The sequence below is a fragment of the Temnothorax nylanderi genome, unplaced genomic scaffold, assembly GCF_030848795.1.
Source record: "Temnothorax nylanderi isolate EJ_2023f unplaced genomic scaffold, tnyl_v1.0 TNYL_tig0020_pilon, whole genome shotgun sequence".
Lineage (NCBI taxonomy): Eukaryota > Metazoa > Arthropoda > Insecta > Hymenoptera > Formicidae > Temnothorax > Temnothorax nylanderi.
In genome coordinates, this window is record NW_027249082.1 from 1,989,902 (window position 1) to 2,008,236 (window position 18,335).

Here is an 18,335-nt window from a genome sequence, read left to right on the forward strand (position 1 = left end):
TCCTACTATTACCTTTTACTCGCGCTCACGAGTTTGTCTAATCAATTTCATACACTAATCTATCTATCATTTATTTTAAGGCAATGGATCGAGGTTGTAGACATGTATCTGTAATATACTTCCATAGATCCATTACTTTAAATTTAAATTAAAATAATGCAGCACTCACCAGACACAGTAGCGCAGCAGCGGAGTTGTAACACGACGTTAATCTGTAAAACGCAAATGCAGCGAAATTATAACGATGCTTGAAATAATTAAATTTTGAAAAATAATTATTACGCGCATTGGATTTTTCTTTTTTCTTTTAATACACGTTTAATAAAATAATTACTTAAAATTATTGAAAAGATCTTTCTAGGTAAAAGCTTTTATCGAGTTTGAGATAATAAAAATTTCTTTAATTCTCTTACGCAAATAATTCAAATAAATGTATGAAAAAATTCCTAACGACTGTTCCTGCATTTTGTGCCAAGTGCGAAGAAATTTGTTCTCTAAGATTTGTTACGTTAAAAGAAACAAAGCTCCTTAACAGTCGAAGCCCGGAAGTGCACCGTTTAATTATCCGATGTTTAATTAACCGATGAGACATGGTGAGAAAATGTTACATGTATACTAATTAATATTATAAATATTTTCTTAAATATTTCGAATAGCTTAAATGGCTTGAAACAACAAAATCAAGAATAATTTATCCTACATCATGCAGTGACATAAAATGACGCACGGAACGCGATCGGAATGCGTTTATTCGCGATAATAAACGATCGTAATTCAAGTGACAAGAAAAATAAATAAACAATAAAACACTCACCCAACGATTGCTCCGCCGTCGCCCGACACCTCCTAGGCCTCCTCGGTCCTCCTCCTCCTCTCTGGTCCCACCGTTGCTGTTTCTTCATGTAAACGCAGCTTTTCCTTTATTTTACTTTACTTCACTTCTTCTTCTTTTAAACTTTGTTCTTTTGAACTTTTCGATTCAATAAAACTTGTTAACACATAATCTCCAAACTTCCATCTATTCTGATTTTTCGTCTTATCTCTTTTACTTCAATTGTTTACTATATTTCACTATGTTCACTGCAGCAACACTCACAAAATGTAGATAGATATATGTATGGCATGTAGATGTTACGTGTCTGCATTGTGATGAGCTCCGGTCCGTGAGTTTGCTACGCCGAATCAGTTAACCCTGCGGGATGACGCGACCGACGCGACGTACACTCGCGAGAGGAAAGACTGGATCGCGATCTAATTAAACGTTCACTAATCAACAGCATACGACGATCGCGCGATACATCATACGGCCCTCCCGATAGCAATCGAATCGCGACGCGCACTTTGTTACGAAGAAACAATGCTAAAAACGCACAGCAGCGATCCGACGTGCGCGACATGTTTGCGACTGGAGTAAAGCGACAGGAATTCGAGGATAATCGCACCGCCCGCGCCGCGCCACGCGCCGTCCACTACGCAACAACAATAGGTACACGGCAGTTACTCCCAAATGTATTTTCACGCTTTTTCCGCGCGAATGGAAAACGATACAGAGATTTCAGGTACGATTAATATCTCGTGTCGTGACACAAGTGACCGAACGAGCGAGCTAGAATTAAAGACAGATACCAGCGCAATATCTGGAAATGTAATCGTAGCTTTGCCAACTGCTCACGCGGATAGATTTCAGTGAATTTCACGAAATTCGCATTTCGGTGGATTACCGATGTATATACGCCGAATTTGTACTTCGCGACTGATGGATATTAAAGTGCACGGCTAACCCGCTAACCACGATTCTGTTTACTGATTAAATCCGTCGCGATGCCGCTCGAATCGTCGCGCATTGATAAAGTTTTGTGTTAACAAATGCAAATATAGATACTTATATACACAGATATTATTAAAATCTCGCGATAGCTTCTCAAAATAATTTATATCGATTTTATTTTAGTTTCTTAGGGAATCGATTGTGATATATATTCTCAAATATTCTCGCTAAAAATTGATCTCAAATTTAAATAAACCCCTCACATTATTGACGAACGTGTCACTCGGAAACAAAAAGTATCTCATGCAGATAAATATCGTACTTAAAAAAGAGTATAATAAGAAGTTACATTAATTTATTTAAAATGTATCACGAGTGTCATCCTTCTCGTGCATCTCTGAGACTCTACCGGAAACGGTCTCGAATGATCGCGTTTTCCACCGTGTTAGCGTACAACTTGGCGCGAACGTAGAGCGCGGGAATCGTGCAACGTTAGCCGGAGGATGCTACACAATGATCTCCGGCAAGAAGTATTCGATACCACCGGGAGGAATGGTACTTAAAGACAGGCTACAGTTAGGTAACATGTGGCGAAGTGACCATCTGTCTAGGAAGCGAACGCGGCGGGAGTTGCGGGAGGGCCGAGGAAGAACAACGACACATCTCGCCTTGACTCGCGCTCCTTTCCTCCCTGTGCGAGACGAGATAGGCCATTTACGCGTGACTAGCTCGATTTTGTTGTGAAGGCGCGCGTCCCCCTCGTACGCCACGCTCGCAATGTCGAGACGTCGCCGTTGCGCGGTGATTGACGGAATACCGCCGGTGCCGCGGTGTTATGGCCGCTACGTAAAGTGTTTGAGAGTCTCCGCACAAGAACTGTCGTATCGGCCATAAACATAAACTTCGGTCAACGCACAAGAAATCTGTATCCACAAGATAAGCGTCATGGCGTCATCTCGATCCGTTCGGATACAGATTTCTTGTGCGTTGACCGAAATTTATGTTTATGGACGATACGACAGTTCTTGTGCGGAGGCTCTAAATTGTACGTGAAATCCATCGAGTAACGACCGAGATGAATGTTGGGGTCTTAAAACTTGGGACGAGTGATCGATCAAGTTTTTGAAACCAGAGATATGTAAGATGTCTAACGATACGGCAGTTTTTTTAATTACGCGTATTAACGGATTTTAAACAAATTTTAATTTGAGGTTGCGTTGACTAGACATTTAATTTTGGAAATATAATGATTGCGAAGAGTGATTTCGATATAGATAAATAATATTAGATAAATAAGTTGCTAGAGAGAAAGCGATTTCTATCAAAGCTACCTTCGAAATATTCTGATCATTCTGTAATTTATAATAATTTTACTTAATTATCGACCTATTTGTACTGCAATTTTCTGAAATTATTATCAGTGCTTGGGCGCAGATGCATTTATTAGAATTAATGTTTAATTTAATTTATAATGTTAATTTAAGACTAATTCAGAGTACCATGTGCGCTTCATACTTCGTAAATCAAAGTCAACGTGTTTCCAGATGTGAAATACCTCGCTTTCCTTTGCATTCGAGTCTGTATTCTCCTTCATTCATCGACATCATTTATTGACGCTAACTAATCATTTAATTAATACCTATATATTTTATAATTGTAGTATTGAATTGCTGGTAAGTAATGAGGAGCATGAGTTGCGTTTTCGCGCCGACGATTTACATTTTAATTACACACAGTAGCACGAAAATGTTAACCAGAATGTTTATTACATTGAACGTACTGAATGGGCAATGTCTGAAACAACTTAGCAGACGCTTGCGTCAATATATCAATGTCATCGTTCGAGTTAATTGGCCGACATTGTACAGCTTGAATCTTTTATGTTTTCGCAGAATAAATATCGCGCGGCTGCATTGAAATCCACACACAACATCTGTGTCTATGCGAATTCCAACAATGCATATGTAATGCTATTACAATTAATCAAAAGTCTTTCCAAGAAATATATTATGTTTAGAGTATCTTAATAATAAAATTAAAATTATCCGGATACAAAAATAAGGCCAATTTTGCTATACCTTATGCTCCTAATTGATTAAACAAATTCGTTACCTCATTAATAAAGCTTTTTGTCACTCACCGATCGATGCGCAACAGTGGAGTTATCAGCCACGTAGCTACGTCGATTCTGTAACATACAAACATAAGATACCAATTAAAGTAACGTTTTAAATCAATGAGTCTAAAGATCATTCTAACACACATAGATTTTTTTAAATCGCTTTTCAGTTAAATATCTGCAGTTAAAATAATTATGCATTTTTCAAAAAAGATCCTTACAGGGATAAACTTTTATAACGTTTTAGATTAATTATTTTTCTCTAATTGTTATTTTTAATCGTCGAAATAAAACTATCCAAATAAACAGAAAAAAACGGACTAATCATACGCAAGTAAGCGATAGTACTTACCGCAAAGTTGCTCCACCGATGCCCGATGTCTCTCCTAAACCTCCTTCTCTCTTGACAAGTTTCTTTCTCCACTTTGTCCTAGGTTGTCAGAATTCTTTTTTAAGATGCACTCTCTCGTATTATAGGTATATTGCGCAAAAGCGAAGTTATACAACACTGATCTGTAACACAAAAATATATCCAATTAAAAATAACTAAAATAAATATGGAAAGATAATTTTCGCACGCAAGTATCATTTTATTTGTAATACCAACAAAAATATTTAATAAAAGAAAAATGTCTTAATGAAAGTGCTTTTTCCGATATCAACATGTATAAATTTAATTTAAAAAATACAATTAAACGCGATTACAATTAATTACTATAATACAAGGATCGCGCGGCTTTGTCATACTCTGTACGATATTAATTACACGCGACGCATACTTAATCATGTTACGACAGCAGAGAAACAGGAGTGAACGAAATTGTGGCACATTCGATATCCACGATACTTCACAAATAAAAATGCAATGAAACGCACCTAAGATATGGCGGTTTCTTGCTCGATTAACTTCGCACGCCAAGAGCGACGCGGCGTCGCTAGATTGATTCACGCGACAGATCTTCGGCCGAACAAGTGTTACGAAATGCGCGTTCGACTTATCAATGTACGAATCTACATCACGAGATAGACATTGCAATGAATAATAGATGCAAGGTTAATATATGTTACGCCTACCAATTAATCGAGATGCGACGTCATTCGTCTCGGCGGAGCCGATCCGTCCCGTGTCCGTCGCGTTCTGAAAATGAAATGAGAATTAAGATGGCGGAGACGCTTCGTTTCCCGCGCGGTCAACTTCACGCGCCAAGGGTGACGCGGCGTCGCTACTCGCTACGCGTCCCGCTCTTAACTTCGTGTTTATGCATTTTCCGTATTTCGAGTAAAGGCCTACGCACAAGGATTTTGATGTTAGCGTATGTGGTATCCATCGCATCGCATCGTGCGACGGATACGATATGCTAACGTCAATCCTTGTGCGTTGACTTTCGACACCAACTCACGACATTTACGATAGAGTCGTAAACGGTTACGACAATCTTTGGCTTTGGCCCTTACAAACACTATACGCTCGGCTTTTATGACGATTATTGTTTCGCATTCGAATATGCGTATTGATATTCTAAATAGATATCCGCGGTATTTGCAACATCCGAAAATATGCTCGTCGCTTTCTCGACGATGACTTGCGCGACGCGCTTCGGATCGGCCGAACAAGTATCGCGTTTTAATACGCGTTTCAATAGATCATCAATATACGAAGTCTATATTAAATATTGTAGTCAATGATAAATGCAAATATAAGGGTTGATTACCAATTAATCGAGATGCGACGTCACTCGCGTCCCGGAGCCGATCCGTCCCGTGCCCGTCGCGTTCTGAAAATGAGAATCAAGATGGCGGAGGCGCTTCGTCACCCGCGCGGCCAACTTCACGCGCTAAGGGTGACGCGACGTCACTACCCGCTACGCGCGCATTTTGAGCAACTAATATATACTTGTCTTTTATGACAATTATTATTTTGCATTCTAATGCCAGAATAGACATGTTAATATTCTAGATAGATAGATATACTTTTAATATCTTAAAATGATCGTCGCTTTGTCGATCGTTCACGCAATATACCTTTGGCTGAATGAATCTTATATGAAATACATGTTCTAACAGATCGTCAATTTGCAAACGCTGAATCTATATTACACGATAGTTGGATGTTATTATAAGAAATAAATACAGGATTAATATAGATTTTGCTTACCAATTAAACGAGCCGCGACGTCACTCGCCCCAGAGCTAATCCGTTTCGTATCCACCGTTAATGAGGACAAAATATTCGGAGATGCTGGTAATTTTGATCCAGTATCGCGATTTTGGTCTACCATGCGAGTCAAGTGGATGAATAATACGAACGTACAGTTCGTCAACCAAAAATACGCAATTAAAATTCGATATTGTACATACAGTAGACAATTATCGTACGCCTTAAAATATATTATGCCTTTCGGTTATTTCATTCGATTCTGCGATTCGTGTATTCACTTTTTATGTTCCCAACTTAATGTCAAGTTTTTACAAATTACAATTTTTTTATAAACTAAAAAGTATTCTAAAATTTCTTATTTTTGCTTTTATCGCTTTGAATATTAATCCCGAATTTTTTTGGAAACAACAAGAAGCCTAGAAGTCTTTATGAAACACCCAGAACTTTTACAAATTGCGCATATTTAGGTTTACATCTGTATATTTTCTTATTGAAGTAGGAAAACCGTGAATTGATTGCTTGCCAGTTATCCCTAACATTATAAATTTACCAAATTATAAGCTCTTTAAACATTATTTATAATTTATAATCAAAACATAGCGAGTAACGTCACGCATATCAAAAGACAGTAGCAATTCATGCCAAATATACATTTTTATATTATACAAAATATATATTTATTACGTGCTACTGCATCTCTTGATTAATTGAGAGAAATGTGTTATTAATTTAGTCGTTTATATAAGCAACGATAATATATCGTGTATACCGGTTCCGAACGCGTCGTTCAACCGAAGGGTTGAAAAAAAATTTCAATTACGCATCATGCGATACAAGAGGATGGCCGCTCGCCGGGCGATGAATTCCGCTTGTACATACGAGCTATAATCACGCGATGCACCACACGAAAAAGATGTCGTAACAAATGTCCGCGAAACGGAAGATGCTAGCAAACCCGCACGCTGATTGACTCCTGATCCCGAGAACGTGTTGTGCATCGCGGCTTTTCAAGCGCGTCGAGAAAAATGCGTCGCGGCCAGTTTTCCTCCGGGTCTCTCCACCATGGGTCTCTCTCTTTCCGTTGCATTCATAATAATCGCTCCGCGTACCCCGTGGATTACCCGCGGGCCACCTTCGAGCTACGAGAGCTTTCGCGAGAACCCCGCCCGATCGGAAGCAGATGATAATCAGGCTCGCTAATTGCCTACATCGGAATCGCCGCTGGCTATCGCATTTAATTTGCGGCTGCGAGGCGATATTGACGAGCGTGGTAAAGGAGGGTTGGTTTTCTGTACCTTGATTTTTAGCAATACCGCTACCGAATCAATAATTTAAATAACGATAGCTCGGAGATGAATTCGCGAGATCGAGACGGAATCAAAAGCAAAGAATACCGCAAACGAGCGTGTGGCAGCAATTCGCTAATGTGTCGGAAAATTACATCCAATGGGAATACTTAGCCTCACGTTCGGTTCCAGTGAAGCAAAGCAATCGAATGTCTGTCTTGAGATTCTAGTCCATTCGACGATATTGAGAAGAAACTTTTGAATCTTATATCTTAATCATCATGCAGTTGTGTAGAAGTAATTTACAATTAATTTACAATTGCAATCTTTATCTATTTAAATATCAATAGATATATATTTTTAAACAAATATCCGGTACTCTGAGAAGTTAAATTACAACCTTGAACCTTGTAAGTTAAGATCGTAGAGATGAAAACTGGATTTTCGGAATTTCGCCAACCTCGCGCTTCGCGCGACCGTCGTGCCGATCTACTCGCCCGATACCGTCCGCGTGCACCTTATTTACAAGAATAAGGCGGTCGTATCTTCGGAAACCTCCGCACGATTTCCTTGAGTTATCAACACCGGTATTTATCGATGAGACGTAGGAACGCGACGTTGCGATCGGTTACCACGAATACTTAATTAAGGGCGATCGACGATTAATTACGCGCGTGCGCCGAGTACGAGCGGGTCTAATGAAGTTAATTAAGAATCTAATATCACGGCGAGCGTACATCAACGACCTCGTACATGCGATTATGTCGGAATCTTTTAGTCCGGCGAATTATCCTCTATCGCCGCTTATTAATACTTTACGACGCGCACTTGCGAGGCACTCGATTGATGGTCGATTGAAAATACCTATAAGGTCTACTTTGGGAAAACGCAGCGAGATAAATTGGCTAACGGGATCACGATAGGAAGGCCAATATCACTTCCGATTTTTGTCCCCGCGAACCGATAAACACGGAGTGCGTAAATTATGCGAAATCTGCGTGTCCGAAAACTTTAGAGACTTTGAGCTCGTCGCAATCTATCGTTATCAAGTGTCCAAGAAAAAAGAAGGGGACGCTTGAATTAGATCGACAAGATGTGCCGTTGTGCATTTATACGCGATTCGTTTCTTTCATTAAACACTTCTCTAAACCAAGGAACAGTCACTAGTTCTAGTTCTGCTCGTTCAAATAGTTTCTTACAGAGAACAAAGATAAAAGATAAGTAACAAACGTGTATCTTTTAAAAAACATCTCAATAATATTTGTAATTTGCCGATAATCCGCGAGATAATCGGATCGTAGAAAAAAATTCCCGCGGTCGCTTCCTTCCTATCTATTTATGCGTGTGACGTGCACCTGGCGATCGATTTGCACCCCGAATTATACCGTACGATCTCTTGATCGCGATCAATCTGATATTTCACGCCGATATGGCAGCCAGCGGCGGTCACGATTGCAATTGGTTCGCCAGGTCGTTGCCGTTGCAGCCTGTTTGCATCGGTCCGGGAATAGGAATCCTGTTTTCGGCGGACCCATAATCGTAAAAGTCGTTGCCAACCTGTTCCATGGACACGTTCTTACGGTGATTCTAGTACTGAGCTACTCACCAGCCGGCGAATCAAGATATTCCGCGATTTCCGCGATAACCGACATTCGCCAATTTGCTCTGCCCAAGTGACAGTAAATTACAAAGAATTCTGCGCCGCTTTTTCGTAACTTATCGTATTATCGCTTTATAAATTTGGGAATTACCATATTCCACCTCGACGATATTATTTCGATAAGCTGATCGTGACCAACTATCAAACTGCTGTTATCGATTTCTGCTTAATTATTTCCATCAGTTTCGATGGAAACCCTGGTTCTAAGTAGTTTACTGTAATACAATTCTAATTAAGTTTTAATATAAAATTGTAAAATAATTCCGCGTTTCTAATTCTTACGAAATATCCGTTCTCTTTTATATTTCAACAATTTTATTCGGCAAAGTTCAACAACTCACTCGATACACTTTATGTAAACCTCAGTCCTCATAGCAATAATGGCATGCGTTTCGTTCTGGATCGATGACGCACGTGTTACAGCTGCTTTTCAATCGCATCGCTCCAATACGCTTCGCAACGAAATAACTCGACCACAGACCTTCTACGGTAACTAAAGCCGAAGGGTTGTCGGATTCACTGTTCGTCTTCTGAGTGCATGGTGTTCAACAGAGCGAAGAAGGAGTACGAGCCTTTCAGGATCTACGAAAAATCCACAATGACATCAATAAACCATCGATCGATCTTCCGTGATGCAATCGCGAGTGATAGACGACGTAACTCGGGTACGCCGAAAAAAGCGTGGAAAATTTAATCGAACAATACGTGCAGCAATAAGTCAAAAAATTCAACTCCAAATTCAAGTTATTTACTTCGATAAATCTTTGGTAAATCTGTATACACGACAAAATCTTCGGATACACGAACCAGTGCTTGACCATTAAGATCTCGTACTTGGACAGTGTCTCTAGGCATTCTGTTGCATCAGACAATTGCGCGACCATCGATTTGATACGCGGTTATTCACGAAGGATGGGCGGAGAACACGATTCGCTTCTCTGCACGTGCTAGAGATGCGTTTTGCTCTTCGTGTTCTTTCTGGACTCTTATGGAGTACCATTCACATCCGGCGTTCCATTCTTTCGTCTCGATGTGCTTACGATTATTACGTCAGTTCGCCGCGGGTGAAGAGAAGCGGAATCGGCATGCGTACGGGGCAACAGCGAAATAACAATATTTAAGATTATTAAGTTTCGGTGAAATACAGTTTCTCTAACTTGTGTGAATCATATTTTTTTGCCAAAATGTCTCGCCGAGTTCGTTCGATCTCGCTGGAAAGTTCGCGAGATCGCACGAGAAATACGCTTCGGTCTCTATAAATTCAATCTTTCTCGTCGAGCGCCTGTCTGATGACTTTAATTTCGTATAATTGCTGCGATCTCACTCGACATTTTTTCACTGCGCGTACCAGAAGTATCACGCGACACTCAACCGGTCTGAGAAACGAAAGGTCGTCGTTGCATTTTTGATAATGTACTCACCGCGGTGTACGTCTCCATGGATAAGACGTAAAACACACCTGCTTTCAGGTTTACCGCTTTTTTTGAAAATATCATAGACAGCATTAGCAGACGTCCAGTCTTGGCAGAAAGCACGTCATCCCATTTCGAGAGCCATTGGCTTTGCGTCAACGAAGCGCTCTGGAAAATTGTAAATTCAGCGTGACGTGAAAGTTATTATAATTATACATATTATTCATATATGCATATGTGGAAACATAATTATAGACCTTAATTATACATATTACAAATCAAAATTAATATCGTGTTAATTATCGGTTGTAATTCCGCAGAAATTGTAAGTTTATTAAGATGTACACCTAACTTAATTTTATCGACTTTCTAACTTTTCGTTGATCGTGACTTTATTGATTGATTTGTTATATTAACGTATTTATAGGTCGATAGTAAAAGTAAAAATAGATTTCGTATTACTTTTTATCTTCAATATTGCAACGCACCGATATATATAATTTCGGGATTGCGAATTACTAAATGATAAAAAATTACTAATAAAAGAATATTAGAGTAAAAAAGTATTGTAGGCATAACAGCACCTGGTATATCACTTCGTTTCCTATCCAACAGAAATAGAAGAGCTGCGAAATAGCCGCCATCAGGTATATCGCAAACTTATAAGTGTTGGAGCTCTGGCCTATGACCTGCTCGAAACAAAAGCGAGGCTCTGATCACGATCTGACCGCGACTTAGCACTTTGACTTATCACGACTCACCAAGGCGGCTTGGAAGCCGGTTAGGCAAATCATCGTGGTGCTCGAGAGCATCTGAACGAACATGGCGACGCTGAAGATCTTGTTGAAGTCGTCTACTACGAAGAGCAGACGTTGATGATTGCGGATGGATCGTCCGAACCGCTCGGTGAAGCCGTGGCGAATCGCGTCCAGATCGTAATTATCCTTTTCGCAGTTGGCCGCGGAAGATACTCCGCAACAAGCGTTTCCAACGGTGGCACCTGAATTATCTCGCTTATCGACACCGTCTAACGTCTCGTCGCTGCCGCAGCTCTTAAAATGCGCGTTCAAGATCTCCAGCTGCACGAGAAACAAAACGCACAGATTGGTGATCAAGCTGTCTATCCCGATGATGGCGGTCACGCCGATAGTGACGGTGCAGGCCTCGACGAAAAAGCCGATCCCGTGCCACGGGTACACGGTCGTGTCGAAGGGGTACCGCGCCCTGACCGGCAGCTCTCCGTTCTCCACGGGCACTAGAAACAGTAGGGCGATCACGAGGAAGAAGGCCAGGATGCTGAACCCGTAGAAGGTCACGCGGCAGAGCAGCAGATATTTGTCCAGGACTTCGTCTTCGCCGCCAACTGAAATTAAAATGGATAATTAGAACTCGGAGTATCGGTCGACTGTAATCGCGTCTGACAGTTACGAGCAGACGCGTGAAAAGCTTCAGACTGGGAGACAGAGATTCGAGGGAAAAGTACAATCGTTTTCACAGTCAATATCGCTGGGGTATACTTTACGCCTTACGGCCCTCGCAACGTGATATTAGAATTAGTGAAACTTGATATGCGATTTCAAAGAAACGTCACGTGTCGCGGGGATGCGTGTATCAGGCGTGATTATGCAAACTGCCGAGTAATTCTGCGTGAATGAGTCGCGTAGATCCTTAATCGCGTGTCAAGGGGATACGTCGCGAGAAGGACTGGCAGAGGCCGGCGGGAAAAATTCCTCGAGTGGTCCTGAATTAACGGAGAAGTCGACGAGCCACGATGGCCCTTTCGCAGGGTCCCCTTCGACGTGCGGATCTCATTAAAACGTAAAATTACGCGCCGTCCTGTCATCGTGTTTGCTTAACAGAGGATATATTTATGTGACTTGGCACTAAAGCCATTTACATGACATTTCACTCTTCTGCGGATTGTAACAATTCAATATTCGCTTAAGAACGGCTACAGATTGTAACATAGACACGTCGTTAGATAAATATAAAGGAAATATCGCCAATAATAAAATTACGCGAAATTCTGAACGATATTCTGATTTTACTCCATAATTCTCGCATCTAAATACCGAATTACACAAACGTCGATAATTTCACTCACTGGGAAACTTGCAGAGTCTATCGCAGCTGTCGATGGTCTTGCGGAGCAATCGTACGATCTGCTCATGACGAGTTTGGAAGATCATCACCTTGAAGAACACGACGACGATCCCGGCGAAGATGCATCCGTCATCCGTGACGATCGACAGGTCGTCGAAACTCGAGCAAATGTCAGCGAACAGAGTCACCATGAAGATGAGTATGATCGCCAGGATAGATTTGTTGTACACGTGGTACGAGTACCTCAAGATCGCGGGCGAATTCGAGTCGGGAGCCCATAAGCCAACGTACCTACGTGAAAAAAAAAAATCGTTATAAGGGAATATATAATATAAGTTAGATGAAAGGGAATTTTGAACTCGGTTCGGGGATCGCGCAAACGGCGCGCATATACGAGCACACAATTAAGATGTAAACGAGACAATACGATCTTCTGAGATAAACGTGATAAACGATCGAGTCACGCCCACGCGCGATAAGATCTACAGCAGTTCTCACTTTAAATAAGTGAGATGCAGAGCGCTCAATTTTCGGAACTGTTCCAAATGGCTGTCACCCGGTTCTCGTGTCATCCCTGCTACTCCGTTCCGTGACGACGACGACGACGACGACGACGACGACGACGGTAAGGGACACCGGACACGTTGCGCGCAGGGCATGGGAGGTCACCTATGTCGCGTGGGTGCGTTTCCTCGAGCGACGTATACAATGTATTAAAGTACTCGTTGTCGAGGGTCGTTTGAATCCATACTCCCCCTCGCTGCGCTGGAGAAGATTGCCCATGATAAACGGGGCGCAGATTGTACCGTCGTCGTTTTTTTCCACGAATTATAGACACTCGCTCGTTGCGGCAACGTCTTCCACCTCGCTAATAATTTAAGAAAATGGCGGTAATTGCAATGCCGCTGCAATCCTGCGATTCGTTTCGTTCCTAAGCGTCTTGTACTTCACTGCGATATAAGAGGCTAATACAAAAACAATTTATCAAACCGCACATTCGCAAGCGTCCACTAAAATCGTCTGTCGTTTTCCACTTAACGAAATAACCGACTCGACTGCAAATTTAACAATGTGTGTTTTACCGTGAAACGATTCGAGCAGTTGTATTATCAGACTGCAGTATTGTCAGTCATTTCGCGATTGTATAACAACACCGTGACTTATTAGTGATGTGGACAGCAAAAAAGAATCGCTGAGAGATTTTTATACTAAAACAGTTAAGCGGTCATAGTTGTATTAATCTTTTAAATTATAATTTGCTTTTATACATTTGATTTTATTTCGTCATTTTCTTTTATACATTTAGTTTTATATATTTTCTGATATGTTTGCTTTAATTATAATTTGCTATCATACAGTTGCAAAATCAAATTTCAACTAGAGCACGATTACAGAGTTACAATGTGTATTTAAAAAAAATTTGTCTAAAATAAAAAAAAATAAATTCCGGTACCGGGAATCGAACCCGAGCCTCCTGGGTGAGAGCCAGGTATCCTAGCCACTAGACCATACCGGATTACGGGAGTCATCTTTTAGATACAGGAGAAATGGTTGGCTATCGCACATTAAGTGGAATAAATTTATATATCGTTGATATTTTTATAATATGTTTAGATCTTTTAAATAGTATCGTCAGCTAACTGTAATAATACCTCACAGCAAAACTACAAAAGACCTCTTACAAACACTTAGTCATGAATAGAAAATTATCATTTTTATATTTTATATCCAGTAAAATAAGTAACATTAATAATAATAATAATTATTATTATTATTATACTGCACATAACAGCACACAAATAATTAAAAAAAAATCATTTTTAAAAGAGTAAAAAAAATATCGTCCGTACTGAGATTCGAACCGTCGACGTTCGAATAATGCTTACTTTGCGGTAAACTCGGTGCTTCGAGCATTGTATTTATTAATTACAGAGATAAAAAATAAAACCGACAATTGCAAAACTTATGACAATGAGCAAAAAAGTTTGTCAGAAGTGGGATTCGAACCCACGCCCTCAGAGAGGACCAGAAAGCCCCGAACTCGGTCTCGAACCGAGAAGGTGTGAACCTTGAGTCTGGCGCCTTAGACCGCTCGGCCATCCTGACAATTGACGAGGAATCTCTTAATAATGCATATACAGACCGCACACTCAAGTGCACACGTTAAATTTATTTAATTCAAGATACGCACGAATAAATATCGTAACATTTCCGACAAAATATATACAAAAATAAATTATATTTGCCATAAATTTCATGGAAAGTTCTTTCGTCCCACACAATACGTATGAGACGGAAGACGGTATAGTGAAAAATTTTTAATAAACTCGCGAACAATTTATTTGATTATCTTTTATTACGTTGTTCATTCACGACGTTCTTGCGAGCAAAAGAATATGTCAGAAGTGGGATTCGAACCCACGCCCTCAGAGAGGACCAGAAAGCCCGGGAAACTCGGTCTTGAACCGAGAAGGTGTGAACCTTGAGTCTGGCGCCTTAGACCGCTCGGCCATCCTGACAATTGAGCTTGTCTTCGCTAACATGAGTACTTACACATTTTTATAATATATATATATACATATATATATTTATATTATTTATTAATGTTTTCTTTCAGGCTACAAATTAATAATTTTCTTATTTTATATATATATATATATATATATATGTTTTATATATTTTACAGATATCATCAAAAATATAAATGTGTGATTATTCTAAATTATGTTATTTAAATTTTTTATAAAACGCAAATTCGATTTAATAAATATAATTTTATGATAAAAATAAATTTAAATTAAGAAATTTATGAATTTTTCGATAAAAGAAATTAAATTGTAACGGAAAAAAAAAGATATGTTTCCGCCCGGGATCGAACCGGGGACCTTGTGCGTGTGAAGCACACGTGATAACCACTACACTACGGAAACTCACGAGAGATAGCTCTTTCGACATGAAACATCTAGCATCTACAAGTTTTTTAATAATATAAAGCTTTATTGATATGGTATTGTTTTATACTAAAGAAATTTTATTAAAATATTACAATAAATATATCACGTCTGAACTTTATATATAGAAAAGTCTATAATTCTCGGATAATTTAAGTACTTTATTATTTATTTTCCTTATCACACAAATATATTATATCAGTCATTAAGTATGTTATTATTTATCGAGAATTAATGTTAAACTCTTTACATCATGATCAATATCTCGTCTAGACTGTTAAGAATAACGAAATAAATAATAAAAAATAAATGTGCATGGTAGAATTTATAAGTTCATAGGTTAGAGTAGTTAGATTGATAAATAAGATAAATGAATTCGAGCACAGTACCTTTTACAGCACAGATAAGAGGTGCTAGAATTATGATAATAGCAATTTTGAAAAATGCAGCACCGTTATAACCGCAAATAAATCCGTGGGATTCAACGCGATCCATCACGATGGTCGGCACGCTGGAGATTTCGGTAGTCTTTGAATTGTAAATGTATGACATTAAATCAAGACCGTTCACAGTCGCTTCGGCGGATCTGCGGAATTCCTCTCCCAATTTCCGTCACGGTACAGGGATTTACAACCCTATTCGGACAATGGTATTGCGTTAGCGTTGTGACAGCAATTAACCGTGAATTACAACACTCGGACGGTGCAGACGGTTTACCGATCGTGTTTCTTTATGTTTTTTCCCTCAATCTTTTATCGACGGGAGTTAATACGCTAGTACTTTAACCCGCGGCAAGCACGAATAAAAATGCTTATACACAAAAATTTGTAATAATTAATTAGAATTTTTATGTTTTAAAATATGTATACTCATAAACTTTGCATAAGTCAGCCTAAAGAGGCACTGTACATAAGTATCACACAAATAACAATAATTAACGTACATTATGCCCCGTGAAAAGCGTCCCGTAAGCGTTAAATGCTGGGATTTGTAAGTAACGCAGGCGCTTGAATGAACGAGAACAATATTTAATTAAAATTCACAGCTCGTACGAACATTCTTGGCAGATCTCGTCGCGAGTTGGCGATTTGTGTGTGTAAAGATCGCAAACATTAATTTTTGCTCTCTTATCTCGAAATTTAATTCCAGGAGTAATGATTGTGTGCTCCTGTTGCTCTCGACCACCTTTCTTGAAACTCATTTAATGCGTCTCTTCCACGAAGCACCTTTCTCGCGGCCGGTTTTTTCAAAGAGGAGAAAGGACCTGTTTGTATACTTAAGATCAATCTCGAGCAGTAGAGACATTATAATAAACATAATGCGACAAGGATTAATAAATTTAAACATCGAGTTGACATAGATTCTAAATTGCCGTATATTTACAATGCATTCAATGTATTTTATAGTCAAATATTAAAAATTGTCTAAATCTCTAAATCATAGTACGATGTACGACATTCGACAATTGCTAAAGAAATCGCATATCTTCAATGCATTCGAAATATTTTTTCTTAATCATTAAAAGTTGTAGACTCTAAACTGTTGTATGTATAATACGACCTCCGACAATTTGAAGAAATCATTTAATGCATTCGATTATTTTTAATTTCAAATATTTGCCGAAAATGTTTCTTGAAAATGTATCTCCACACTTGATATACATACATATATGTATGCTAATTATTACATGACACAACATTAGCAGGGAAAACTAAGAGGGTAATAAGAAACGCACTTTGAGTCCGCATCGATGTAATTTAATTGGTGCAGTAGCCGATCGCGTAAAATCGTTAAGTCGCAAATTTATCGCAGGTCCAGGACTTTGTGAGGACGCAGGAGAAAAAACCCGAGAAAAGTTATGAGCGTAGAAAGTCGATGGGCAATTTAATTGATCCTGCTGTAATATCAGGATCACGGTAAGGTTCTTATATTTATTGAACACGAAAGAATTCGGCCTATTTTTTGGCTTCTTCGCGAATAACGTGGAATAGATGCAGGTCGTCCTAAACCCTAAGCTAGTATCTCCTCGTGCGAAGAGATCGACCGGAAAGCGATGAAACTCGCTAGATATCTGATGCTGCAGCAGTGTCTCGAGTTCCCCCGAAATCTGGATCACTTTGTTACAATATTCAGGCATCGTAACGGTGCCAGGTACTGCGACTGGTCGCGGATCGGTGCACGATCGTCAAATACCAAACTCGACGCGTCGCCGAGAGATTACGCGAGTCTTCGGGATGTGGTTACCAATTCGTGGGTATCGTGCCGTGAAATACGCTTCTCGGCGCTCAACAGGCGAGAATTTAGGACGACGATTCGGTGCCGATAACGTTATGCGATACATGCAGTTGCACACGTATCGGAACGCGATCGTGTGACTCGTCAACCTTGGCGATTGATGATGCGGGGGTCCATTTACATTTCCATTTATCCGGTCTCACCGCATCGATTCCGATAACACTTTGATAGTGAAACGCTTTACAATATCACTGGCAGATATATCGCATGCTCGAAATCTACTAAATATTAATTCGGTCACGAATTTAGTAATAAATTTGACGTTCCTTCAAAAAGTTTGATAAGAGATCATTATTTCTAACTTTCATCGATGTTGAAGCAACCATCTCTCGCATTGTAATGTATAACATTCCCGAGTAAGAGGACATTCGACACGTTTCGTACATAGTTTTACGAAAAGGTCGCGCGATAAGATTTATTCCGATTTAGAAAGCTAAACATATAAATCCTATTTCATCCTCGCTCATGTAAGTCCAAATCTATGAAAGTTGTTTTTTAGATACTAATCTACGAAAGCCAACTTTCGAAGCGTGTGTATTTATATGCAAAGGAAGAACGGTAATTTTCCATGAGAAACTCTTGT

The 18,335-nt window shown here is 39.6% G+C and overlaps 1 protein-coding gene and 4 non-coding genes across 5 annotated transcripts; all 5 read right to left on the bottom strand.

Annotated features, from left to right (window-relative positions):
* Positions 1-9,283: 9,283 nt before the first annotated feature.
* LOC139769201 (odorant receptor 47b-like) lies at positions 9,284-18,298 on the bottom strand. The gene is made up of 6 exons (XM_071700086.1): positions 15,847-18,298; positions 12,508-12,797; positions 11,165-11,766; positions 10,988-11,092; positions 10,413-10,571; positions 9,284-9,573 (listed from the first exon to the last, which is right to left on the bottom strand). The coding sequence occupies exons 2-6, from the start codon at positions 12,695-12,697 to the stop codon at positions 9,508-9,510; spliced, it is 1,122 nt and encodes a 373-aa protein (XP_071556187.1). The 5' UTR covers positions 12,698-12,797; positions 15,847-18,298; the 3' UTR covers positions 9,284-9,507.
* Positions 13,951-14,022, bottom strand: Trnae-cuc (transfer RNA glutamic acid (anticodon CUC)). Its single transcript has one exon. It is a non-coding gene; the product is annotated as a tRNA-Glu (tRNA).
* Trnal-caa (transfer RNA leucine (anticodon CAA)) lies at positions 14,493-14,612 on the bottom strand. Its single transcript has 2 exons — positions 14,575-14,612; positions 14,493-14,537 (listed from the first exon to the last, which is right to left on the bottom strand). It is a non-coding gene; the product is annotated as a tRNA-Leu (tRNA).
* On the bottom strand, positions 14,904-15,025 carry Trnal-caa (transfer RNA leucine (anticodon CAA)). The gene is made up of 2 exons: positions 14,988-15,025; positions 14,904-14,948 (listed from the first exon to the last, which is right to left on the bottom strand). It is a non-coding gene; the product is annotated as a tRNA-Leu (tRNA).
* Trnav-cac (transfer RNA valine (anticodon CAC)) lies at positions 15,364-15,436 on the bottom strand. The gene has a single exon. It is a non-coding gene; the product is annotated as a tRNA-Val (tRNA).
* Positions 18,299-18,335: the final 37 nt, after the last annotated feature.

What these genes read in the sequence shown, in the direction of transcription:
- LOC139769201 (XM_071700086.1), bottom strand. Translation starts at nt 12,697, where the DNA reads ATGGTGACTCTGTTCGCTGACATTTGCTCGAGTTTCGACGACCTGTCG. An exon ending in GAAACGAAGTGATATACCAG is followed by an intron (nt 10,572 to 10,987) that starts GTGCTGTTATGC and finishes ACAATTTTCCAG; the next exon opens with AGCGCTTCGTTGACGCAAAG. An exon ending in CCATGGAGACGTACACCGCG is followed by an intron (nt 9,574 to 10,412) that starts GTGAGTACATTA and finishes GATTTTTCGTAG; the next exon opens with ATCCTGAAAGGCTCGTACTC.